Raw genomic sequence first — 26,506 nt, forward strand, 5'->3', positions numbered from 1 at the left:
ACAATTGGGTCCTTAATGTCTGTAAATGTAGGCATTAAACCTGAGCAGATTGCTGCAAGAGAACAAAGACAGAACAGTACCTACTATGCTTGCTTTGTTTGCAAGTAAATCATGGTAACAGGTCAGAAACATGTTTAATAATGACAAATCTCCTCATGGGGCTTTTTGATAGAGCTCCATGAACGTAAGCACCTTCTTGCAGGACGTGATTTGATGTGCACTCAGGTTACCAGGGGCTTGTCTTCACTTCAGCACAAGAAAGTCCAGGCTCAGAGGACTGCTACAATCTGCAATTTATTTATGCAACCTGCAGCATAATCACACATCCATTAAACTGTCAGTCTAGAAATAAGCCAAAAATTATGCAAGTTCTTATTTAGATAATGCACATTAAACCAAAGAACTAGCCATCACTGGGGAACCGAAAATTGTGAATTCTCAGAAATCCCAGCACAGATCACTTTGCTTTTACCTGGGAACTTGCCTTCCAAATTTGTGCTGGGCTTTCTTCTACATGCAGCTTGTTTTCAGTCTGGCAGTAGGAAATGCCAAAGAAGCACACACAACTTCTCACAGAATTCAAACACATTTTGGGTACTTTTTATTTACTGCAGTCAGGGCTGCTCAGGTGGAAGAAAAAATGCCAAACCAAGCACCAGATCCAAAATTAGCATTTTATTCAGAACGTTGGGGTCAGAGGTGTATCATTCATATTCTGGTACACAATACAGAGGCAAAGCTGTTCTCAGAAGTCTCTCCAGTTTGAAAGCTCCTTCCCCCCCCTCCCACCCCGAAAACATACTGTATATTTTCTCGTGCCACCAGTATCAGGCCAACTCCCCTCCCCCCCCTTTTTTTGGTACAAATTATGTAAAACTTTTTTGTGCTAAGAACTTTTCTCCCTCCCCAAACCAAAAAAAAAAAATAAAAATAAAAATAAAAAAAATATTGATTACTCTAACTACAGTTCAACAATTGAATCAATGTCACTTGTTTGCAACCTGTTTTGTAAATACTTTATCCATAAACGAAAGATATAAACATGCAAAAACCTGAATCCATAGTCCAAATAATACATACACGTGTTCTGAAGTTTCTGCACTTCTCCACAGACTATGCCAATAAAACATTATGTACACATACCATTTTTTACAGTGAAGTGGGAAAAAAATACTAGAAATTAAAAAAAAACAACAAAAACCAAAACGTGTACATGGATTAAGACCAAAATGTGTCTAACATTCTAGCATAAGGAAAAAAAAAATCAATTCTGCTACAAACTGGTGATATGAAAACTCCCTTTATTTGCAACCAGCTGCATAATTTTTAGAATTTTAGTGAAAAAAGTCCCCTAACATCTAAAACTAGAAGTAATGTACATTGTTCCACCTCATGGTTCTCTCTCCCAGATAATAAAATTGTTCCATGAGGATTTTTTTGTTTATTTTTAATCTCCTTATTTTAATAAAAGCAATGCGATGTAACAAAAGCATTGTGAAGTATATTGTGTTTCACCTTACTCCTCCCCACCCCAACATATTTTGTCTCTTTAATGCATCATTTCACAAATCAGTACCATTAAAGCCTTAAACATAAAACTAATTCCGATCTGAAAAAGGTACAAAAAGGCACATAAAATCCCAGTGCTTCTGTACTGTAAAATTCAAGTGTAACTGAGCTCAATATTTTTTTCCAAACAGCATTGGATCACTGATATTCCACGGAGCCCAAATTGGTTTGCAGCCTAAGCCAAAGCCTTCAGCAAGCACTTGTGCTAGTAGACTACAAAGTTAAAGCCTAGCTTCTGTATGCTTTTGGGGAATATCAGTTGAAATGTTTGTACTTGTCCAAAACCAAAGTTCACTTTGAAGTTCAGTCATCACCTCCACCGTACATGTCAGCAAGTTTCTTGAAACGTGGGCCCCAGTCATTTAGGTAGTCATAGTCTTGCTCACCACCACTACTTGAGGAGTTAAGAGAGCTCAAGGATCCAGCAGTGGAGCCGCTTCCTTCGTAGTCAAAGACTAAGAGGGAGTCATACGGTGGGGCTGTAGGGTCATTGTCAGCTGCTTTAAGTCCCTGCAAGAAGGAGAGGGGAAAAAAGAAGATAAAGTTCTGTATCTGAGAGCGAGACAAAAGCACATCCGGTATATTTGCAGTGCAGTTATCTATCAAGCACCACTTGAGAAAACAAAGTTCTTCCTCTCCTGCCATTCAGTGCAAAACAGGATTTACATTTTTGTAACTCCTTTTAGAATGACCAGGTTTCCAGCATTGCAGCACTGGAGATTTTGAATGTAGCGGCAATCACAGCCCTAACAAAACCTTAAGAGAGAGTCATGGCACTGGGACTGAAGCTAGTAAACAAACAGTTTCAGAGATATACAGCTCACAACCTGTGCCATGGGCAATGTGGGAATGGTTAGACAGATGAGGAAGGAGAAATAAGCATGTTTGCAGAGATTCACTTCAACAGCCATCTCACATGGTCAATAGCATATCCACTGACTTTTCTGGCCTGCAGTCCATCTGCATCTGCCAAAATCCATATTTAGTTAGTCCTGTAAACTCATGTACCTTTGTAGGCTGCTGTGAGAAAAATATATGGTACGCTGTCTTAAGCCTTTTATGTTTTGCCACATCCACCCATGAAATCCACCTGCTCTTCAGAAAATACACACAGTGACATCAAAGCTGAAAACAAGATGATGACTGTTTTTGTTTCCTCATTTCAAAGTACTGAAGTTGTGAACAGTGGGCCATCAGCATTTTTACATTTTCAGTCTATGGAGTTGAATAGACAAAATTAAAAGCAACACAAAATGAATTGGAGGAAATGCTGGGGAATTGAAGAGGAAAAGCCAGGAAAGAATCACACTTCTTCCAGAGAAAAGCCTCTACATTCTCTGTTTTGTTACATAAGTCCAAACTAAGCACTTATATGAGTAACTAACTTTAGAATATGAGACAATTTCTCTGTGCTTATCTGGGGAAGATTTACAAGCTGAATATAAAAGCCTGAAGCCAAAAAGTTCTCTTGTGATTTGTATTTTTTTAACCTCATAGTTTTTTCCATGGGATGAACAACACTTTTTTTCAAGATCTTCCATTTTGAATAGGATCTACTCTGGCAGCCACTGACAGGGGAAAATGTATCTTCCAGAATTCCATAAGGCTGTGCTAGGATTTTAAATTGCTCACTATTAATTTTTACCAGTGATATTTGTGCTGCTTTTACTTTTAATTTTTAATGTTTATTTATTTAAAGAATGGCATTATTATACTCCTACTTATTTGAAGGAATGAGTAAGCTTCCTTCAAATGATCTAATATATTCTGGTTTTAGAAAAGTACATTTTACTCTCAATTGTGTTCTGTCCAAATATGACAAAATAGAACCAGAAGCTGATTTTTCTTCTACAAATATGTATTATGGAATACATACATATTAAACCCATTAATTAAAGCATTTGGCATTGAAAAGGCAGAAGTGAATCCTGGCTCTTTATTATCTATTTAAATAATTCAGAATTGTGCAAAATGTACCTAAAATAATTTCAAAATCAGTGGTGGAAAAGCCCAGCATATTTATCAACCCAATGACCTCCAATCAAGAACAAATTTTGGCCTTGAAATGATAATTTCATGTGGTACAACAACATCAAACAGGCTATTAATAGCCTGCATTAAAAGTGTAATTTTGAATTATGAGATAAGAATAATTGGTGATGCCTGTTATCTCTCTCTGGCATTTTCAAACCTGATGGCCATAATAAGCAAAAATGATGAGTGATTTTGAAAAGGCAACAGCAAGTGTTGGAAGACATCCCTTACCCAGCTTCCAAGGGGCAAGTTCTAAGGCTTTCTCTTATTTTCTGCAGCTGAAGCACAAAGACAACTTTACTTCTTAGGCAGTAACTGGCCCCATGGTATTCAGATCTTTCCTTAACCCTGCTTGCGGTGCCAGATACCCATGTGTTTGGAATGCAGGTGACAGGGAAGGAGAATAAATGCCAGCTGAGGGTAAGGAGTGCTGAGGTACGAATGCCAGCTATCCATGTGTGAAAGTCATTTAGAAAGTTGGTTTGGAGACAAAATGTTATTTCCCTGCAGTTCTGCCTACTAATAGGCAGCCAACCATGGGATACCAATTTATTTTAAAAAATCAGCGAACAAAACATTTTCCTACAGCACTGCAAAAATTCTGATACCTATCAGTCATCCATGACAAGGCAGAAGGCAGCCTCTTTCCATGTGTTTTTCCAAAGGGGAAGTTGTAATTTTTTTTCAATTTGCTGCTGCTATCATGATAGCATTTCAGAAAAGGAAACTGGTTTTGAGTTACTGACTTACAAGATAGGATCTCACTAACAAATTCACTTTCTCAAAGGTTGTGCTGGCAGTGTAATCCATTTCATTCAGAGAACGTAGCTACGGGTCATGTTTTGGAAGTATTGATTCAACTGCACAGCACAAGTTACACTGACATTTTCACCTATCTCCTGGTTCACAGCGTAATGACTGAACTTAGTGTCTAACTCTTCAAATGACAAGATTTCTGCTATATTTGTGTCGCAAGTTACATACTAAAATGAGAGAGAAGTACTGCAATGTTTTCTCCTTCCCTCTGCTAAGCTGACTCTTTGAGCATACCCAGTGTAATGCTGCTCTTTGCTGTTGGGTTCTACAGCATGCCAGACAGCCCTGGCAGTGCCATCAGCTTGGAAGCTCCCTTTGGTTTCAGCACTGCCACCTTTTTTCTTCTATTATGCTGTCCCTCTCAGTGGGTGGAGGTGGTATGGATACACAGCCTGCTGCATCTGCACAACCAAAAAGATGACAAATGGCAGCCAGGAGTGGCTACTACTGATTTTGTTGCCAAGGCCTTCGTTGTCAGTCACTTCTAAAAAGATATCTCAGTTTTTACCAGATGTGTTCAAGAGCCTCAGAGCAACAGAGCTGTTATAGTTACTCGGTTTACAGTTTCCTGATCTGAAAACGTGAAGTTTTCATTAGAGTGAGAAGCTCAATCAACAACAGAATTTCTGGGGCACATCCTCAGGAGCAGGGGAACCTGCTGGGACAGTGAATTGTCACATTTCTTTACGTGTGCTACACCACCAGTGCACAACAAGCTGTCAAAGAAGAGCTACAGCAACAGAGAGGCCAGCTTGAGACCTTGGACAGACTCACTTATTTAGTCTTTCATAAACATAGTAGAGCTTCCAGTAAGGAGGTGATAAGGGGTAGAACTGGGGAAAATACAATGCCTTGGCTGAGGAACAACAGTAAACGTGCCTTAATACAGGCAGGCATTTAATACAGGCATTTCTCTCAAGTTAAAGGAAAGTAACCCTCTCAAATCTTGAACTAACTAATGCTTCTATTTTCATTAATCCTACTACCTAATCAGATTCAGCAGGCTTTTGATGAGAAGGAAAGGAAGAACAGAGATCTTCAGGGAAATACAAAAAACAAATTGGTTTATATCTGGAACCATCAAGGGAGTCCATTTCGCATGGAGGTGCACTGCACCAATAACCATTTACTGAGAATGAATTGAGGGTCCTCCATGTCTCCATGGGATGAGACCTTTAGTTTGCAATTTAAATTTAGTTTACCTCAGGCAATGTCCTCTATTGATTATAAATATATTCTGTGTAGCTATATAAATAGCTACAAATTCTCCACCACAATATAACTTTCCTGAGATTTTTAGGGACAATATAGGTGGGTCTTGAAAACAGGATTAAAAAAACTACTTCAAACAGGTCTAATTTATACTGTCCTGCGAATCTTGACTATTCTAAGTGTTAATTATGCTCCACACTCTGCAGGTTAGGCTTTGAAAGGCTCAAAATGGAAAACAAAGTCTACAGAGGATTCTTAATAACACATGACTTATTTCACTGACTTGTTTGTACACTGGACTGGAAGAAAAGAAGGTTTTTCCCTTCCCCTCTTAAATTACAGATTCATCTATCCATTGAAACAGACAAAACAAGAAAGTCCCTGAGGTCATTTAGCTTATGCCTGCAAAACCTATTTTAACTATCAGACACCTCTGGAACCTTCCTGTTTTAAACAGTTCATAGCTTTGAACGTGTTATCTGAACTTTGTGTTATAAAAATGCATGACTTTTTATTGCAATTCTAACTTGTTTTTCAACTGAGAAGTCACCAGAACACTACAAAACACTCTTACTTATGTATGTCTCATTGAGTTAAGTAGGTTTAATACAAGGAATGACAGGTAGAAAATAATATACCAGAAGAAACAGAGTACTGCTAAAAGGAAAAAACCTAAATGACCCACTGGATATTTTTTTTGCTTTTTGTTTCTATGAGTCTGTAAGGAAAATAAGAAGAAAACTCCCATAGCTTGCTTGGAAATGGGAGCTAAACCCTCCAGTATCTGAAATCAATTTTTTGTCCAAAGCTAAAGAAATTCAGAAGCTAATCTGAGCAGTGTGTCTGAGGTGCTGGTGAGCATTCAACAGATTAAATTAATTTCCACATGTGGACCAGCATCCCAAAAGACCATACTGACCCACATCTCCAAAATATTTGACTGATCTCCAAAGTGTTGCATATTTTCAAACCAAGGGGCTAATGCAGAATTTGCTACTGAAGGGCTGACAGTTCAAAAGCAGCCTCTCCCTGCTCAGCTAGGGACTGGGCTAGTTTGGTGGGTGGTTTGGGTTAGAGATGCCCAAGGGAAGAATTACGTCTAATAATATTGAAGTTGGATGCAGAGAGATATGAACTTTGCTCTTTCTTATCTTGCTATGTTGTTTCCACAGCTCAGCTTATCTCCTGTAGGAACTGCCTTAAGAAATATCTGGTACAGGCTTTACTCAAGATATTTTTTCAATTTACCTCAAGTAAAACTGAGAGAAACTTACCAAGTTTCTTGAGTTTAATCATACCAGGACTGCAGGTGCAATTTTCTGGAGAATCTGAAAACCTGTGCAGCCTGAAAATTTATACTCTAGACACTGATAATTTTGAAATTTAACTGTAACAATCTCCATAGGAATACTCCTGTGAAAGACAGACCCATTTTCTCCCACATCCAGCAGACAATTTAGAATCACATCTGTCATGGGAAATTTTTAACAGAAAACACAAATTAAGCTGACACTATTTTAGAGAAATAAAATGCCTATTCTGCTCAGTCTTCTGGGAAAACAGAGCATAGACAATCTTTGGGTGGCTACTGTCTGCTAGAGAGAGGGTTAGATGGAATGCCCCACAGTAAAACAATACATTTCTGTAAAATCCTCAGAAAAAAAAACCCTTACGAAGAAGACAAGCTAAATATATAATCCTTAAAGCACAGAAACTACCTCACACAGTTCCTTTCAATCAGAGGATATAATTAATTCTGAGCTAACTTGCAGACAAGAAAATTGCTGTGTTTTCTTTAACTTCATATATATTTGCACATATTTTCTTAATCAATGACATTATTTTACTGTGTATGAATAGCTGGGAGAAGCTTTCTTTTATGGTGGATGGCAAGGGGAAGCATAAAGGGAGGTACTGATATAGTACAGTAGACAGCAGGAAGAAAATTACTCTATGCTCGTCTGTAGCACATTACAAACTTATGGGGTTAAATCAAGACAGCACGCACTGTTTCTTCTGCCCCATGTGTACACACTGATGCTATCATCTTCAAGAGTGATAACCTACTGAAAAATAATATTGCAAGAACAGCTTGCTAAGTCATTAAAAAAAGTCTTAAGAGGCTGGATGACCTCTGGCCCCTTTCTAGCCTTCCAGCAGAATCAGACCCATTCCCTGCCTCTGCTCCATAACAGAGCCTCCTGGCTGCTTTGAGAACAACAAAAAGCAGGATTCTTCACTACTGCCTGCCAGGTGGGCACCGTCTGGCCACAGCTGTGTGAGAACAGGATGGGAATTCTGATTGTTTAGAAGCACAAGGAAGTTCTTGTTTGTACACTGCCTTGGCCAACAATGCGGGTCTTTTATTGTCTCGTGTCTCCACTATTTTCCAGAAGCCAATTATAATGTAATATTTAGAAGTGTAAGGCAAGCAAAAACTGGAGTCTCTTAAAATAAAATGTCTTACAAGAATATTTGTACATTTTCTGCTAGTCAACTCCCCTCTAAGTTTTTTGACAATTGTATCACTGTATACCTTAAAAGGGGCAAATTCAATTTTCTGCAGCTTTCTAACACAAAAGACTTTAGTATATTAGCATGACTTTTCTTCAAGGCAAACAAGAATAAACATGTTTGCAGAAACTGTTCTGCAATACCCTGCAGTATGTGTCCAGCTCCAGCTGACAAGGAAGATATGAGAAATAATTAACTACTACAATTCAGTAGAGAATAAAGTAAAAACAGAAGTAAATCCTGGGTTAGCTTTTTTTTTTTTCCCTATAACCAGAAAACACAAGAAACACGTTCTATCATAAGTACCACAACACCAATGATTTAAGGCTGACCAGTGATAGAAATAATGAGGATAATTTCTTTCAGAGCTATCAGTACTCTGGTATAGTCTGAATCTCAATTACATTTATTAGATTGAAGAATCAAAGATAATGCAAAATCTTTGAAAGCTCTATGACAAGACAAGTATTAAATGCACTTACATAACATTTAATTTAGCTGCCCTGCTCACTAATCGTATTTGACAGAATTCTTTTGGTCTTATTGAAGGTACTGAATTTCCACTATTATCTGCACTCAAAGGGTAATGTATGAGGAGAATGAAAATGAACTTTTTCCATTATTAAATTACTGTGAATTAATAAATGAGTTTAGGCTACATACAATTTTGTTATTCTGTTTATTACTTGCAACTCATTGCATAATCCTGCTTGGAGATATTGTGGTTGCTGCTGATAACGTACTATGAATGTAATTAATATGGATGCACAGAAGTTAATTGATATATCTTGCCTTTCTGTTTGAATGAGTTAATTAAATTTGTCTGTACTTTAGAAGACTGTATTTACTTCTGTCTAGTGAGACAATTTTAATTGTCTGAGGAAATTTTAAAAAGTTATTATGTTCTAATGTAACAGCTACTCATGTGGAGTAGAATAAACAAAATATAAAAGCTTATCAGATCTTAGGAGGAAACCTTTCTTTGCTTCTTTACCTCATTAATGAAGTCCCCAATGTCCCCAGGATGAGGAGCAGCTGATCTGACTGGATACTGAGGTTCTGCATGGATTGGCCTTTCATCAAGACGTCTGATTCCAACAGGTTTGATGGCATCTGGTTCCAGAGTGTCAGGCTGCTGGAGCTGGCTCAAGTCATAATCCTGAAAAATATGAAACAGACACAGAACGTTAGCAGAATTTCAAACAATATCTGTCAGGGGGAAACATGAGAAGGAAAAAAAGGAAAATGCAAAGTATCATTTCACCAGAAGTCCTGTTTTCAGGACTGTAATGCTTACTGAGGATAAGTCAATAATACTGCTATTTGCATACCAACAGGATGTTATTTGATTTATACTCCCTGAATCTCCTGGTTTGATTCTATTCCATCAGATTTGTAGAGCTTCTCATAAGTTTTCCCTTGAGAAGCAGGGATTTGAGTAGTACTATTAAGGGACTAAACACTTTAGCTAGTAATGATGATTTACAGCACAGAGCAAAGATGCCAAATCCAACTCTTATTTTTCTAAGAAAATAAATGCCATACATTCTGAGAAAAAAGCAAGCACAGTGTTCTGCAGTATTTTCTAATACCTTCAAAGAATGAATTTAAGAGTCCTTGCTGATTTTATGTGGCTCCCATAATATGAAAGCCAAAGGGTGAAAAATGTCATAAGAAGTACAAAGCTCCTCAGATTTGGCCTTAATTCTAAGCACTTTCTAGAGATTACTCATGAATCTGTTCATTAAGTACTTGATGCTGCAGTTTCAAACTCTGGCAGACTGATGAAGTTAGCACAGCAGTATGAATTCCAATAAGCAGCATGTATGTATGTGAAAAATTTAATTAGATCAGTGTTTATGCATTCAACATAGATATTCCTGAATTCTCTCTGCACAGTGAGATGCATTTCATCATTATCATTTTCCTCACTGTTGCCATGTCTAGAAGAAAGTCATGCTCTCTGATGCCTTCACACAGGGCATTGGTGAGAATGCACAACAAAGAACTGCACATCAAGGCTTAAACAAAAGCCATTCAAGAACTACCAGCAGATGGGGGCTCATGCCAACTCTGCTGTATGCCAGATACTCTGCCCCACAAATAATCCAAGCAGTTATAAACATCCTAAATAGGCTACTCTACCCATCAAAAATATCAATTTTTCAACAGTGCTGTTCTGGTAAGAATCTTATTTATCATCTCAACTTGCTGGAAGTTGTCTGCTCAGACTATTTTTCATTAGATCCTTACTGGCTCCTAAGGGAAGGAGTGCAAGCTTTTACTGCTGCTGTTATCTCACAGGATGTAGATCCTTTCTGAGACTGTGACCTCCTGTGACCCAAACCCAGACTTTTCAACAGGAGAAGAATTCTTTTTGACAGCAGCGATGGTAGATGGGGAGAACTGCAACTGATTATCAAATCCACTACACCTTCTGATTTGTTACTTGGGTTCTCAGATGACTGCACACAAATATATAGTCAAAAAAGGTGGAACAGCTCCACTGAGATCTGAGAATGCAGTTTCATATGCTTTAATTAGATTACAAGTTCCTTGGGGCAGAGCTTTAACTCCTACCCTTCGGTACTTCATGTACCAAACAGAATAATAAGTGATCTCCAAGAAGCAGTATGAATCAGAGAAAAGTAAACAGAACAGAACTTTTTATCCTTTCTCTTTTTATTACGTAAAATAAATCAAAATAGTTTAGAGACATGCTATCAGAAAATCCTATCAAACAGAGAAGAATGTACTTTTTAGAATTTATAAATATGTAACACGAGTGCTTTTCATACTCACCCAAAAGAAAAAGGTGAAAAACATCAACAGGGAGAAATGAAATACATATCTATTTTTTTAAATCTAAGCATTTCATTGTGGAGGAATTCAAACTGGTATAGTTAAATAACAATGTATTAAAACCAGAAGAGCATCTCTATTCATTTCAACTCTACAATTTTTTTCCTCACCCACACACATTTGTATACAATTCTTTTACTGGTTAGTGCTAATACAGAAATATAAATCAAGCTTGTCAGTCTATTATGTCCACATCTAAGGCATCCTTTTGAATGTATCTAGTAGTTTGAGACATATGCAGACTCTAATAGCTAGAAAGTCAGCAAAGATAGCCATCTGTGACGTAACAGCAGTGCAGAACGTGTCCTTATGTGGAATCCCACTTTGGTTTTCTTTTCTAGGGTAATTTATGACACTGTCATTTTGCCTTCTATCAGAGAAAATTTATCTGGCAGGTCTAATAGTGTCCAGATGTGCAAAGAAGATCCACTGTATATACTACCTTGGACTCTCAAACCCTCCTATCATAAAACTAGTACTAGCTGCACACCAGTGGGGAATGGCCAGCCCATCCACCACCTCCCCAAACCCACTGAGTGCCAGGCACCACAAAACCACCCCAGCTGCTTCAACATTCTGTCTAAAGTAACTCTACTCAATTATTGCAACATAGAAGATGAAAAAATGCTTTAAAATGCCAGGTCATAAGCTGTTTAGAGGTGCTGAGGTCCCATCTCTTCACTCAGTGCTGCTTTCACAGACAGGAAAGCTTTTCACACACTACCTAAAGCTCCTGCATAGACTTAAAAGTTAGCCTCAAACAGAGTTTGTTAAGATAGTTAACTGTAGAAATGACAGCTAAATGGAAAACTGGCACATCAAAGAGAGAACAAAACATGGTGGGATAGGCTGGGACAGACAGCTTTGATCAGCATTCTGGGTCATCATTTTAACTCTTAATTTCAGGACCACAATTCTACAGTGCTTTGGTTTTGCTCCAGCCTTTTCCCATATAACTTTCTGATAGTTAAAATCTTATGGATTACTGGCAATTCACTGGGGAAAAAGTCTTGGCCCTCCATTGGAAATGTACTTCAGTCAAAGTTGTGAGTATCTAATTCATATGGCTGCAAATTTTTGTCAGAGTATTTATTTAGTTAGGGCTGGTTAGTCCTAACTCCAGCAATTCTAGAAAAAAATCCCTTCCTTCAGTTTAGACTTTAGCAGACTGAAACAGATGTTTTGTTCAAGTTTTCTCCCTGTCAAACTTCTGGACAAACCTAAAATTGTTGATGAAAGAGAGAATCTACTTCGTTTTTCTCAACTGCAATACTGCTAACATATGTTAGTTTGCTCCCATTTTGCATCTAGAAAAACTCAGGCCTTTGGAAACCAGAACTAGTCTGATAGTCCAAATCCACAGTCAACAGGGAAACAGAAACCTCACATTCTATAACAGGGATGTAAGTGAAGCAAGCTGAATGATTTTTTGTTTTTCTGCTTGTTTATGAAGGGATCTGTTATCACTGGAGACACTTTGGTTGCCTTTTTAATAACAGGTGGTTAAAGAGATGACAACTTTAAAGTGTTAGAAGGACATTTTATCAGAAGTTTCATCTTATGAAATTAGTCCATCTCACCGCCCACCTCTCTCCTCAAACCCCACTAACCCTCTCTCCCCTCCAACTTGATTGCAATATTGACATTATTAGCTCTTCACTAAGTTCTAACAGCTTTAAGAAAATACTTCAACCATTACTAGTTCAAACCTTATATTCCTGAAACATGCAATCCCAGTGAAAAATGCTAAATGTCAAAATCAGGTAACCAAGCCTTATGAATTACCAGAAATGTATGCAGAAGGCTCTAAAACCCCTCAAAGCACTTCTTAATGAACATCCACACAGTATGCCAAAGCACAGTTCAAGTACCTCCACCTGAATAGAAGAAACATCCAGAATAGAAGAAAGGCCATTTTACATTCCCCAGTAACCACTGAAACACAGGATAATGCAGCCTTCAAAAATCTCCTCCTTAAACAACTTCCTCTTGGGCAAGGCAGCTATTCACTGAACAGCACCTGAGTAATAATCCCTCATAGAGCAGTGACTGGTTACAGCAGGAGATGTTTTAAACATCTTTATTTTTGTCATCCTCATTAGTTGTTCTGAATTAGAAGATTTACTTAAGTTCTTGGAAAAAACCCTAAAAGTAAAAAATGTTTACAGTCACTGGTAACTGCCTTATATGAATGTATCCTGGAACGTTATGATGCAGAACTGCAAACAACAGAACGAAACAACAATGAACTAAAACTACAAAATGCTATGCAGAGACAGGATGGACATTTTTGAGAAAGGAACACTCAGAAAATATTTTAATACATTATATCTGAATTGAGCTCTCCACTACCACAGCCTAGTGCCTGGAATGTGACTGACATTAATTAATGATTTATGACTCTGGCTTCTCTGCTGTCTCGGAGCTCTTGGTTTATTTCCTGGCTGGTCATGAGACTGTGTGTGATACACTTCTAGGGGTGACTTGGGTTTTCACCTTCTGCAGAAGGAAAGCTTTGCCTAGCCACCAACACAGGACCGGACACATTAATAATGTAATAAAACCACTAAACCTGTTTCTCATTTTCAAGGGATGCACCCTTTGCAAAGAAATATGGAAGTTCAGCTCTATCCCCATACAAGAAATAATAAACCTAACTGTCACCAGATCACTTTGACTTAATTTGATGGTGAGACCTGTAAGTGTCTTCCACTGAACACAATCAGCTGCAGTGGTTTAGGTGCATATAAAGCAAGAGTAGCAGAAATTTGAATTTTACCTGCCCCTTTTAGAGGATGGAGCATTAGTATAAACTCAGTTTTTTTTATTTTCTGAAGAGAACAGAACTAATAATGACTCTGAAATACCTATGGATAAAACACGTGTTCTGCTTTGCCTTTTTGTCCCAGAGGCAATTACTGTCTACTCCAATAGAGAAATGAGATGGGGAAGTAAGGAAAGAAATATTTTACTCCTGCATGTTCCCACTGAAATCTTGAAGAAAAAAAAAAAGAAAAATAAAAAAAAAAGAAATGAAAACCAATCCTGCTATATATTCTACCCCCAAACCCACCAAAATCACCCTAAAAGGCTATCAGAAATTTTCACATAAAATATTACTTGACTTCTGCAAAATACTACAACCTCCCCTAAATCTTACATTTCCTGAAACTATGAGACTTCAAAAAAAACAAAGATAGAGAACTGATTAGATGTAGGCTGCAGGTGGGAGGATAGTTAAAATGCCTACACCAACAGTTGCTCTTTGTCACTTGCTTTTAGATTACTTTCTGCCATACTGATTTTCCCATTTGTTTTTATTATAGATGCATCTGGAGTACTACAAGTTAATAATTTTTAAGATATCAAAGAAGCTAGCTTATCTTTTTCATAATAAGAAAGGTGAAAGTGAAGCTCCAGCTGCAGATACAATGCAGTAACAGGCAGAGGTTCTAGATATGATAAAATAAAACAAAACAATTTTGTAATGGAATTATGAAAATACTACTTTTCACATCACGAGATAAAGATTCACCAAGGAATGACAGTAATTCCTCCAAAGGAGCACTGTATGAGTCACTTATTCAAAAAAGTGAAGCTAATGTCTTAGTAAGCAAACACAATCCCTGAAATAACTACCTTTTAATTATAGTACTGTATATTCATGGGGAATATCATAGCAACCTTTATTTCATTCATTATGTTTGAAATTTCAGAACATAAAACATGTTCTATTCTTAATGCAATGCAAAATGAAGGTTAAAAACTGAGAGTAAATGATCTCATTAACACTCAGGGTGGTGAAAAAGAAAATCGAATCACATGGATTTATAAAGTTCATGGAGTAGGTAAGGACCATTATCATGTTTACAAGGTAAAAAGACCAAGCATAGAAGACTAATGTTATCTCAAAATGCGGGCATACAGAAAGTTATGACAATATGAAAAGGAACCCCAAAACCCAGACACAAAAATTCAGAAGGATTACCTAATTTTGCTTTTATCTATGACACATAAATGCTCACACATTTATGAAAGGGACACAGCTACCCTTTCATAAAAGAACAATTTCTGTTCAGAATTTAGATCCTGCACACATACAATAAACCATTCATCTTTTCTTTTTAATGCGATTAACAGCGTTAAATGCTACGATTTTCTCTATGTAAATACGTAAAAAATATGACAAAAAGCAAGCTATTGATTAATGTAAAAAAAACTGATGTAGGAAGGACAATGAAGACTCCTCAGCAGTAAACGACTTAGAATAATAGTAAAATCACTGCATTGAAATTCTAGTGCTGAAAAGATCTGAGGGCTAGATTATCCTACATGTTCAAAACAGCTCATCTGCAATACTTTAAAAGCATACCACCCACTTGCTCAGACAACTTGCTTCAGCAGGACTACCTGCATGAGCAAGTATTGCTAAAATTCAGAAAACATTATAGAAATGAACTCAAAGGAGAGAATCATCTTGTGCAATGAGATATATTCCAATAGCAATTAGATTAAAAAAAAAAAAAAAGTATCACAGTTATCAGGCTGACATATGCTGCACATATCCCAGTCAAGCTCCCACCACCTTGATGTAAGTCACACAAATGGCCTGAGATATGTGACAAAAATGATTTAGTGATGGTTATGGGTTGTGATGGGCTGTGTGATGGGCTGTGTGTCTGCAACTACGCTGCAAACACATGCTAAAGTGCTCCAACACTCATTCAGCAGCAGGTTTGGGTTCTCTGGAACTGAGACTGGTGTTACAAGTTTACAGCACATTGTATCAGGAAAAAATATTCACCATTTGCACCTCACACCTCCCCATTTGCTGAACAACGACAAGCTACGGATCATGAGGTTCATTAATAGTCAAGAGAGGCACTCACTCCAGTTTCCTAATTTGAACTTTCTGTTTCAGAATGTAACAAACTATACTGTCCCCCATCCGCAGGAGTTTGAGATTCAGATATAATTTTAGGAAAAACAAAACAAAATACCAGGGTTTAACGAACAAAACAAAGCAAAACAAAACCAAACCAAAACAAACAAACCAACACCAAAAAAACCCCCATCCCCAACACTTTTCCCCTTCCCAAACCAGTCATATTGACTTCTGCAGAATGATGCTGACTCAAACCCTCTCATGGCCCATCTCCTCTAAGTCAGGTAGCTCAACTGTTGAAAGTAGAAAATAGTAAACAGAATCCTGAGAAGAATCCAAAGCTTTCTATCTGGAATAATTCTGCTTTTTCTCATTCCTCCCTTATCCCCAACTTCTGCTGGTACATTCATTGTTCAGAAAACCCAGATAGTTGCTGCCTGGAACAACAGGAGTGCTGTAAACATTTTGGAGCCTGTTTTTCAGCCTGTTTTTTCTAGGTGAAAAAAGTCCAAAACACTTCCAGTGTTGACAATGCTCTTTGGAGGCGAGCAGGCTGACTTCAGTTATGACCCACAGATCAAAAGCTTTTCTGGCTTACAGAATTAATAGCATTTTTCTCAGCTGCTGTGGAGATCACACGACCCTGTGTACATCATGCCAGGGTAGAAGACAACTATGAATCATTCAAGATCCTCAATTTTCTTGACAAGCATTCAGTCTGTCAGACTGAACAAAGCAGGCCAAGATGGCCTCAGATGGGATTAACAGAAGACCTTCATGAAGGACTAAACTGCTCTTTTATTACAGATTTCACTTCATAATTCCTTGGAATTGCTGGCACAGGAGAAAAAAAAAAAACAAACACACCAACAAAATGAAAGGAATTCCAACTTGTTTCTGGCAGTTGCTGTGACTCAGAGGAATTAGCTGCAATTTGAACTCATGTAATTTCTTACCGGAGACATCACTCTGATAGAATGTACAGAGAGTTTGAAAGGAACCTGCTGAACATGTTTTAGGAGTTTCTGGGTCTGCCATAACAGCTAAGAACCCCAACTTGCATAGTTTCAATACAAATAAATTAAACCTCTCAAATAAATAAATATTTTAAGATAAAAAAACCTCCAAAATTTAATTTGTTTCAGGATACGGAGAGACCTAAGTTCTATCACTTACCTTCAAGCCCTAACAGTCTCATCTTCAAATAACCTAAACATCTGGGAAATATCAGGCCACACAAGGTAAATATTCAAGCTGTCCTTCTAGAGAAGCATGTGATTTCAAAAAGTAATTTGCTGGCTATCAATAAAAGTAACTTTACCTTTTATGAAAATGTCTGAAGCTTTTAAAATACTGTTTTCACTGAGATGCACATGAGTTTTTAAAATTCCCTTTTATTTCACCACATGAGATGCACCCTGGGCAGGATGGCTGTCTGTTTGAGTCACCTTGTCTACTGCCTTCTACTGAAGCTGCTTGTTTAATCAGTCCTCAGGATTTTAGGTATGGTGCACCATAAAAAAAGTTAATATTGACACAGAGCACTTTCCTGTAATTTGCTGATGACTTATGGATCCAAGATTGACACAAAGCAATTTTTCTTGATTTTAATAGAACAGTGCAGTTTTACCCTGTGAGGCCTCATTCTGAAAATACATTTTTGATGTTACTCCCATACTTTTTCAGAACACTCACTTTGAAACGTGAATACTTTCATTAACATTGACAAAAACACAAAGATCTTCCTAGCCAGTATCTTTTGCCCACAATGCTGCACGCAGCTTTGCTTATGCAGTATTTTGCTAAGCCATGGTTTGCAAAAATGAGATTACTGCTTGCAGGGAACTTGTTGGGGACATTCAAAAAGCTCTGCATTCTAGGTTCTGAAATCTCACATAAATGTGTGCAAAACCAAATAAACCCCAATGAAATATCATTCTCCCTCTTTCCTCTGGGCACAGAAAATGAGGGGGGGCAGGAGGGAAACAAGAAAAAACAAATCTAAGAATTATTACCATCTAGTTAAGCACAGGAAGAATTTAGATTTTAAAAAATGTCTGACCAAAATAAAGTCAAATAATCTCCCTGAAAAGCAAAACAGAACATATTTACATTGTCCATTGAAGACAAGAAAAAAAAGATGAGAAGTTTGTGCTCTCTCTTCATCCATTCTGCATAGGAACAACTTCCTAGCTTTTAAGCTATGGGAGAACCTACCCCCACTTTGCCACCAGGGGTATAAAACTGGCTACACTAGAAATGGTCACAAAAGCTTGTTACACTTTGTACAAGCTGTTCTTTTCTGGACATGTTTTCTACATTTGGAATGTATAAGTGTGTTTTAGACCCCCAGAGACTGGCCTACTGTCAATGGATCAAAAAGGGGACCTGTGTATCTTGAACAAAGTGGCTGCAGTGAAGATAACTAAATCGCAGTAGTGGTTTTAAAGTTCATCTTTAGAAAGTAAGAAGGGGGTTTGTGACTAAAAATCATTCAGTCTTTTGTAAAGCCCTTAAAATTCTCTAGGTTTAGATGCTTTCGATGTCCACTGTGAGAGGAAACAGTCCTAATTTCACATTCCTCCCTGTTTTCCTGCCAGTGCACCTGCTGGCAGCTCTCCTTTCTCTGTGCACAGTACGCTCATTTGCTGCGATTACGGACGCTTCACATCGCGCCAATCTCTGCGGCACTCACGGGATGTCTCGCTCCCTCCTGCCACGCCACCCTGACTGCACCTCTCACAAAGACAGCACTGCCACATGGAGAGGAGCACAGCACAACAAGGGCAGAGGAGAGACTTCAGAACCATTCCTGTTTTGCTCTCATTGTACACGGTTACTGTGGTTAATGTTTCTGATCTGCAGCACAATCCCACCCAAAGCTACCCTACCATCACCTATGGCTTCCCAATGCACCATACTCAGTGAACCTAACTCACTTCTGTCCTGAGGGTTGTGTGGACAGTAATTAAAAATTAAAGATCCATGACAATTGCTGAACAGATCCCCCAGAGAATTCGGGATGAACAGGAGCTGGGAATATGTGAACTGAAAAATTACTTCTCACAGGACTGAGGTTTCCTAATTTTAAGACTGCAACTTTTCTGTACAACAACAGATGCATGAACAGGATGCAGTTCTTGTACTGAAACTATGTACAAATATCTGGAATACATGCATAGACTCAAAGGGCTGTTTTCACTTTATTTAACGTAAGCATTTTTCCAAAACTGCATAAACTGAAGTTTCCTTTGAAAACTGCCTAAGAAGAACATTATGCAGAAAAGCCAGGAAGTAGGAACAGTACTTGGGGAAATGCAGGAAGCATGGAAATTACTAAGGGGAACACAAATTTCAGATAAACAAACAAATGAGCAGAAGGAAACTACAGAAGTCTGTAGCAGTGAAGGGAGACACTTTTCAGATAACTCAAGTGCCAGATGACTGAGACTGGGGATGTGTGGAAGAATTGCACTTAATTTTTCAAGGCTTTTAACTGGAAAATTTCTTAGACTCTATTATATGCACTGTTCTCTTTGTAATTACTACACTCACTTCTACCATTGATAATGTGCATAAATCTGCTGTTTGTCATGTTCATAACGCACTTAATAAACGTCCTCTAAAGGAAGGAAATCACACTGCTTGAAAATCCACTAACTTGGAGAGAGAGGGGGGAAAAGACACTATTCTTAGCATATACAGATCACTCCTAGCCCTCTGACATATCAGCAGTGGTTCAACCAGAGGTGACATGAGAGTAAATGCACATGGCACCTGCCTGGGAAAGCATTTGAATAAAAACAGATGTGCCCTGACAGCTACTTGAAACCTAAATGCTTTCCAAGCCTGAAATCCCAGTGGTGGCAAATCTGTCAATAGCCAACATTACTATTTATCTAGAAAGGCATTCACCCACCACCAAGAAAGGGTTGTATTTGGTTTAGATGATATTAGGCACCCTGCACTCGTGTTGCTGTACAAGTTCCCAGACAGGGAGCGAGGAAAGTTTACAGACAGCAATGACAGTAAATGTTAACTTTCATTTAAATATAACAGCCTTAGCTGGAATCTGGTCAGAAGGCTTCTACCACAAGAGGACAAGATACTGCTTTTACATCTTATCCTAATGGCAAGCAATTGGTATATCTGTAATGGCAAAAAAAAAAAAAAAAAAAAAAAGATAAAGCAATGTTTTATTTAAAGTTATTGCCTTCAGTACTTAATGTAAAAATTAGCTACCTACTGGAGTGTTTCAATGTAAACAAAACAAAGTGCAGAGAGAAGTGTAAATCTACACATAAAACCCATTAACCTTTCCTCACCTGATCTTCTTCTCCACCCCCTTCTTCATCGTATTTCAGAATGTTGTCCCTCACATCATCTTCAGGATCAATCAAGAGCTGCTTTGCCTGACGCTCTTTATCACGGCGTTTCATCCATACCACAAACATTAAAACTAAAACTGTAATGCAAAAATGGAAGAGATAAAACCACACCTTAGTTCTGAACTACAGCCATAAAAACTGTAGAAATTTAATGTGAAGATTTAAAAGAAGAAAACAAAAAAAGCAATGAAGTTGGATTTGACTGCTCTGGGGGTTTTTAAAATTAATAATTTGACAAAAGGCAGCTTAAGTAAGAGATGATTCAGATCAGACCACTATAGACAATTCGGTTTAGAAATCGATCAATCACATATTCAAAGTTGTAAGTAACTAATCCATTCCACATCTGCAAAATAAACTTCCCATGAAAAGAATTAAGAAAGACTGTGCTTCATAAACCACTATATTCAGAAAGAAATCTTCCTTCAATAAGGCTCTGTTAGTTTCATACCTAGCATTTTAAAAATTTATCCTATCAAGAAAGTAAATGCACTGCGTGCTTGTGTAGAATCATGTGCTTATCCAGGCTCTTTTTTTTTTAATTACTCCTTTCCATAATTTTCTATGTTCTAGATGGGTGCATAGTGCACTATGACCAGGCTAATCTCTCCCTTGTGTTCCACCACAATAGGCAATCAGTTAACTATAATGTGTAGGAGAGCTAGCTAATCTAATTATCTAATTTACTACACTGGACAGACAATCATGATTTTTAGTCACTTCCCTTACTCACACAAAATAAAATACTAGTACAGCTTTATGCAGTATTTAAACATACACATCATTGCAACACCTGCCTTTCTCATCAGGCCTTACACAAAGGGCTCTGATGCATTACTTTCCAACAGTAATTCCTACTTGCATTAATCTGAAGCACAGCAGTAGTAACTAACATCAGAGCACTCCTTAAAAGCATTTTTACCCGCTATGGATGGCACCAAATTGTACAGTACTGGCAGCACAAGACAGATTAGAAGCCTGGGGACTAATCACATCTTCAACCTGGCCACTCAGTGATGTAACACCACAAGTGTCCATGAGTATCCATGGAAAATCTCTTCCGCAAACCCAATGCAGGGCTTTGAGTGCCAAACAGGTGCTAGCTGTACTCTGTCCAACTCTAAATCCTGTACTATCAGGAAGTTTTTATACTTGTCCAAAACACAGAAACATGCAGCAACAATTCCTGGATCTAAGCCTTTAATAACTCCCCTGTGTTTGTCAAGGTACCTGATACTAAAATAAGTAATATTGTACTTGCAAAACAAGAGTAAAGGAGTTAAAAATAAGAGAGCTATCTACTCACTGAGCAAGATGATGATACAAAGCAGAATTGCAATGATGGCACCAGTGCCCAGCCCAGCACCAACAATCCGGTCAACATCTGTGCAGTCTCCATTTAAGTCACACTGGCAAACCTTCACCTTCAGCAAGGAAGTGCTGGATGCATGTGGATTTCCAGAATCTGTAATTACTATGGGCACGTCGTAGATGCCGGCCTCCAGGAACCGGATTCTTAAGGAGAGCTGGGCGTGATCGCCTGTGAGTGAAAATAAGGTGCTGGTTAAAAAGTAGTATATTGCTCACATGGGATTAAAATAGTATTGGCAAAAATAGCTCATGTTTCAGCTCAGTGTTAACTTCTTACTCAAACTGCTACGTGATACTCAGGGTAACAGACTTCCTGACTGCTGTGACCATCTTTTCTTTCTTAAAATTTCTTTTCCTCTGGGAACTTAAACTAATTTCTTTTCCTCTGGGAACTTAAACTAAGGTGATTTCTTGTTCCTATCAACCAAACTCATGTACGTTGTGAAATAATACCACAGAGAAGATATTTGCAGAAGTTTCTTTAGAACTATGAAGATTTCCACAATGTTAATTACCACTAATTCGAACAATGGTCCAATTCCTCTTAATACTAGCAGGTGTGTCAGGCAGCTCAAAGGCAAACGGGCCTGCATTCGGATCTATGTCAGGGTCTACAGCAGTGATGTTAATAGCATTAGGCTGCAGTGTTTCACAAGTTGTGGCTTCTTTTGGATGCACTTGGGGGGCATTATCATTGATGTCCAGCAGGTATATCTGAAGTGTGCCAGTTCCACTCATTGGGGGTATTCCTAAAAGAAAACAAAATAGCATTAAGCCTGTTTCCAGTTGCAAAGCTATTTAAACGAAGCTGTAGCAACACACTTACATGTTTACCTCAGTTTTGGGATTCTTATACAAAACCAATCTAACACTGTCACTGGCCCTGCTAACACAATAATTCTTATGTAGTCTGCACTCAGAAAAATGGCCCTACTCAGCAAAATTCAGCAAATAACTGCAGATCCATAGATCACAGACTCACCCACTTCACTGACCAGACAGACAGTAAATCTCCAGAGATGGTCCACATCAAAGGCTTCAAAGAAGGTGCAAAATTGGGATGTTTTGTCCTCTGGAAAAATTATTTCCTAACTTTGAAGGCTTAAGATCACTCTTTACCATAACTGTGCTATTTAAATTCTTTCTAATACTGAGTTTCATCATGCTATTTCTGGACATTCCTGCCATCCATATTGAATGTGTGATGCTTCTATAAATCTTGCTGGAATCACACACTGATGTGATCATTTGGCACTGAATTTTTCAGTATAGCTAGCAATGGTTCTCATTCCACCTCCCATAATCTTCCAGTTCCATTTATGTCTTTTCTCCAGAACAGAGCCAAAGTATAGAAACAGTTGATAAAGCTTCCAGTTCAGAAATTTTTACCATGTCTATTTTCCAGGGCAAATAGCCACAGGGTTTCAGTTTTCCCTTATAATGTGAGAATGTCCCTAACCGTGCCTGTCCATCTTCCTGCTATCAGCTATGAACAGTACAGCCCTCCAGCTGAAATCAAAGGACTCATTTCTGAGCAGTGTTAATTGTCATTAACAAACTGACAACAAAAAGATACTCTTCCCTCTGCACTGCTGCAGCCTGAATGTGGGAAAATACAAAGCCCCTCCAATGACACATTACTCCCCATAAAGCCCACTCATGCTGTGCATTCACTCAACCTACCACACACCCATGCAGGGCTTTTTCAATTTGCTGTCAACTCAACTAATGTAACCAAGACAGTGTTTCTCTATAAACTCAGAGAATTATTCTTCAGCCATTTCCCAAGTAGCTGGGAAATTATACATGGTCTGATAGTAATACAGATTTCCAACGGGATGTATTCTAAGCATATCCTGTTTTCTGCCCCAGTAAAACTGAATGCCATTCAATCACAATGATGAAAAGCTTTTTGAAAAAAATGCACAATATTGATACATACCATTATCAGAAGCAAGAAATGTCGCATTATACATATTGTTTTGCACATATATTGACTCTCTGTCCAAAACAGCTGTAGTAGTTATTTGTCCATTAACAGGGTCAATTTTCAGCCAGTTTGCAGGATCTGAAAGTTTTGAGTACCTGTGTATTTAATCATAAGTTACGTTATTTATCTACCAACATAAATACTGACAACAAAGACAGTATTAGTACTTTAATTTGTATTCTGAACATGTTTTTGGAATTTGAAGATAGTATTTTATTTTCCATAATAAATTTCCATTTATCAAGCATTGACAGTAAATTTCTTGGAAATACATATTAAAACCAGTCCTGCATTTCAATTCAAGTGCCTTGCCCTATAAGTTATCATGTAACTGGAGGAAATCATATAATGACCATAAACTATATAACATTAATACTCAGACTCAATTAAAGTATTCAGTCAGGATCCTACTTGGTTTTTCTACACCTACAGAGCTAGTCATACTAATTTTCATATTGTCAGAGTGCTGAGAGCAGGAGAGAAGTAAAAATGGATAGTGTTAGTTGCACCAACTTATATTGTTCTAGCACTTCAGTATTACTTCATTTTCAGATGCCCTGGTTTTACTGCATGTTTTTCATCTTAATTTGAAAGAGAAGTGTCTTTCAAAACCATTCTTCTATCTGATAAATTTTGTCTTTGACATTAATCAGGTGCAAGCTCTCTTAATGTTGAAGTCCTCATACTGTCACTTCTATGATGGTTATGCCCAGAAATGAGCAAAGTATTACAGACAGCTAACCAAAAATCAAGAGAATATAAAATTGCAATCATCTTGATTTTGGAAGGAAAGACAGAACATAAGTTCTGGAGTTTCTTCTACATGAGCTAAAAAAAAAAAAAGCTGGAACAGGTGAGTCCTGATCCATGGGTGGTCACAGCCTTAGCTTTGCAAATAATGCCCATTTCTTACATGAGGTACGCTCATGTAGAAAAGTTTTAGGCATAAGAAAAATTATGATCAAATTATGATCATAGCTGTCCATACAAGAATTCACAGACAGACCACACCCCCACTTTGCATTACTGGAGATAAAATGAAAAGAAAACCCTTCAGATTTCATCAACAATCCGATTTTGTTGCCATGTGAAAATTACTGGTGAATTTTAATTGCAAATGATCTTAGTTCACAGAAGCACGTGTCTGCCCTGACTGAATTTGCTGGGATAGAACATATACTTTACCACAGATGCATAACTGCATTCTATCTTGGTGGAATGGGACTTAGGATGAGGAAATGACCCAGTTTACACACCTGGTCAGTTCACCTTCTCTACAGCCAAAAATCCCTTTGGAGAGAGGGATTTTTGAGCACAAAACTCACACAACATGTTGGGTAGCTGTGTGCTAGAGTATATTCAGTCATTTCACAAGTCACCTCTTTGCTCCCCACCCATTCCATAACACAGACATTGCAAAGTGCTTATAGAGACCTTAGGGAGGTTTGCTGCATGTAACGATCCGGGTCCTGAGCAGTAAAAGTTGTCAACATGCTCCCAGCCATCAGCCCTTCTTCCTGACGCACGAGCTTGGGGTTTGGAACAAAATATGGGGGCTCATTCACATCAATGACCGTAATGGACACGGTTGCTGTTGACTGAGGAGGATGCTGAATCCCCTTAGCCAAAGGCACTTGATTTTCCGCAGCTACGGTAAGTACAAACATCCTGTTGGTCTCGAAGTCAATAGGCTGGGAAGAGCAAAGAGCAGGAAGTGTTAATGTTCACTCACAGTAGCAATGGACACACAGTAACATTTTAAATTTAAAGCACATTTTTGAAGATTACTTGTACTTTTCTGAAAAATGAGCAGAGTCTGAAGAGAGCACAATACCATCACCTCAACACAAGCCCACGAACTGGGGGTTTTGCTTAGCAGCATGTGGCGGTTTCAGTTCTGCACACAGCAGCAGCAGTTTTGAAGTCAGAAGAGCTAGAAACCTTTAGAAATCATTCTGGGATTTAACCTACTCTGGTACTGCCATTAGAGACAAATGAAGAAACGAATAGTTTAATCACAAAATGATGAAGAAGCTCCCAGCTTTGTGCCAGCACTCACATGTGCCTCCTGATGATCTCTCCTGGGGACAGAAAGCTGCCTCTTTCTGTTAGAAAGAAGGATGGAAGTTTCCTTCAAACAAGCTCATGACTATAGCTATTCCATGGATCAGAGATTCTCATGTCCTCAACATCCCACTAGAAAGACTCCTGGTTATCCCAGTCAGCCTGGTTTCTGATATACCTACAGCTTCCATCTTCCCAGTGAAGACAACCTTCCGTTTGGAGAGTTCCTCACTGAGCCAGAATTCCAACTTAAGAAGAAATAAAAACAGTGTGAATCTAAAGTTCCTCTGACATGCTGCACAGGGTTGAGGCATTCCTGGAGACAGGATTTCCCTTTGTACTATGCACTGTACTACTCACACAGATCCCAGATTGGAAGAAAACCCTGTACCTTACTGGGGCAGTTGGCATGTGACAGTATGAAGGAGGTGACAAGAGACAATCTAATCTTCATTGCAGGTTGACAGATCAAGTCATTGCACTGCCAATAAAAACTGTAGGCAGGTTTCCAACTCTTCCCATGTCTGGGCACTTAAAGGAGTGCTAAAAAGCACAGACAGTCACATAATTCTTCCTGGAAGACTGCAATGCAACAATTGGTACCTCTGGGGAAGAGCAGTTATAAACCAGAGACAGTTCTTAAAAAAACCCACTGTTAATTACTATTAATGCTGCATGTAGGTTGTATCTTTTTGTCATCTAAATACTGGGAGGATTAAAATCAAACAAAATGAAATTAAATAAAATGAAACAAAACGAAATCAAACAAAACAGAACAAAAAAAAAAAAGAAAAGGACAAG

General features: G+C 38.2%; 1 protein-coding gene across 1 annotated transcript in view; it reads right to left on the bottom strand.

Moving 5' to 3' along the window:
• Nucleotides 1-660: 660 nt before the first annotated feature.
• Nucleotides 661-26,506, bottom strand: part of CDH2 (cadherin 2) — a 116,182-nt gene continuing 90,336 nt past the window's right edge. The window contains exons 10-16 of the mRNA XM_005479260.4: nucleotides 25,076-25,332; nucleotides 23,594-23,736; nucleotides 22,167-22,400; nucleotides 21,587-21,820; nucleotides 20,218-20,357; nucleotides 9,140-9,304; nucleotides 661-2,079 (exon numbers count right to left, since the gene is read on the bottom strand). Coding sequence (XP_005479317.2) covers nucleotides 1,873-2,079; nucleotides 9,140-9,304; nucleotides 20,218-20,357; nucleotides 21,587-21,820; nucleotides 22,167-22,400; nucleotides 23,594-23,736; nucleotides 25,076-25,332 — 1,380 coding nt within the window. The 3' untranslated portion in view covers nucleotides 661-1,872. The remainder of the gene's footprint in view (nucleotides 2,080-9,139; nucleotides 9,305-20,217; nucleotides 20,358-21,586; nucleotides 21,821-22,166; nucleotides 22,401-23,593; nucleotides 23,737-25,075; nucleotides 25,333-26,506) is intronic.

Source organism: Zonotrichia albicollis, chromosome 1, assembly GCF_047830755.1.
Source record: "Zonotrichia albicollis isolate bZonAlb1 chromosome 1, bZonAlb1.hap1, whole genome shotgun sequence".
Classification (NCBI taxonomy): domain Eukaryota; kingdom Metazoa; phylum Chordata; class Aves; order Passeriformes; family Passerellidae; genus Zonotrichia; species Zonotrichia albicollis.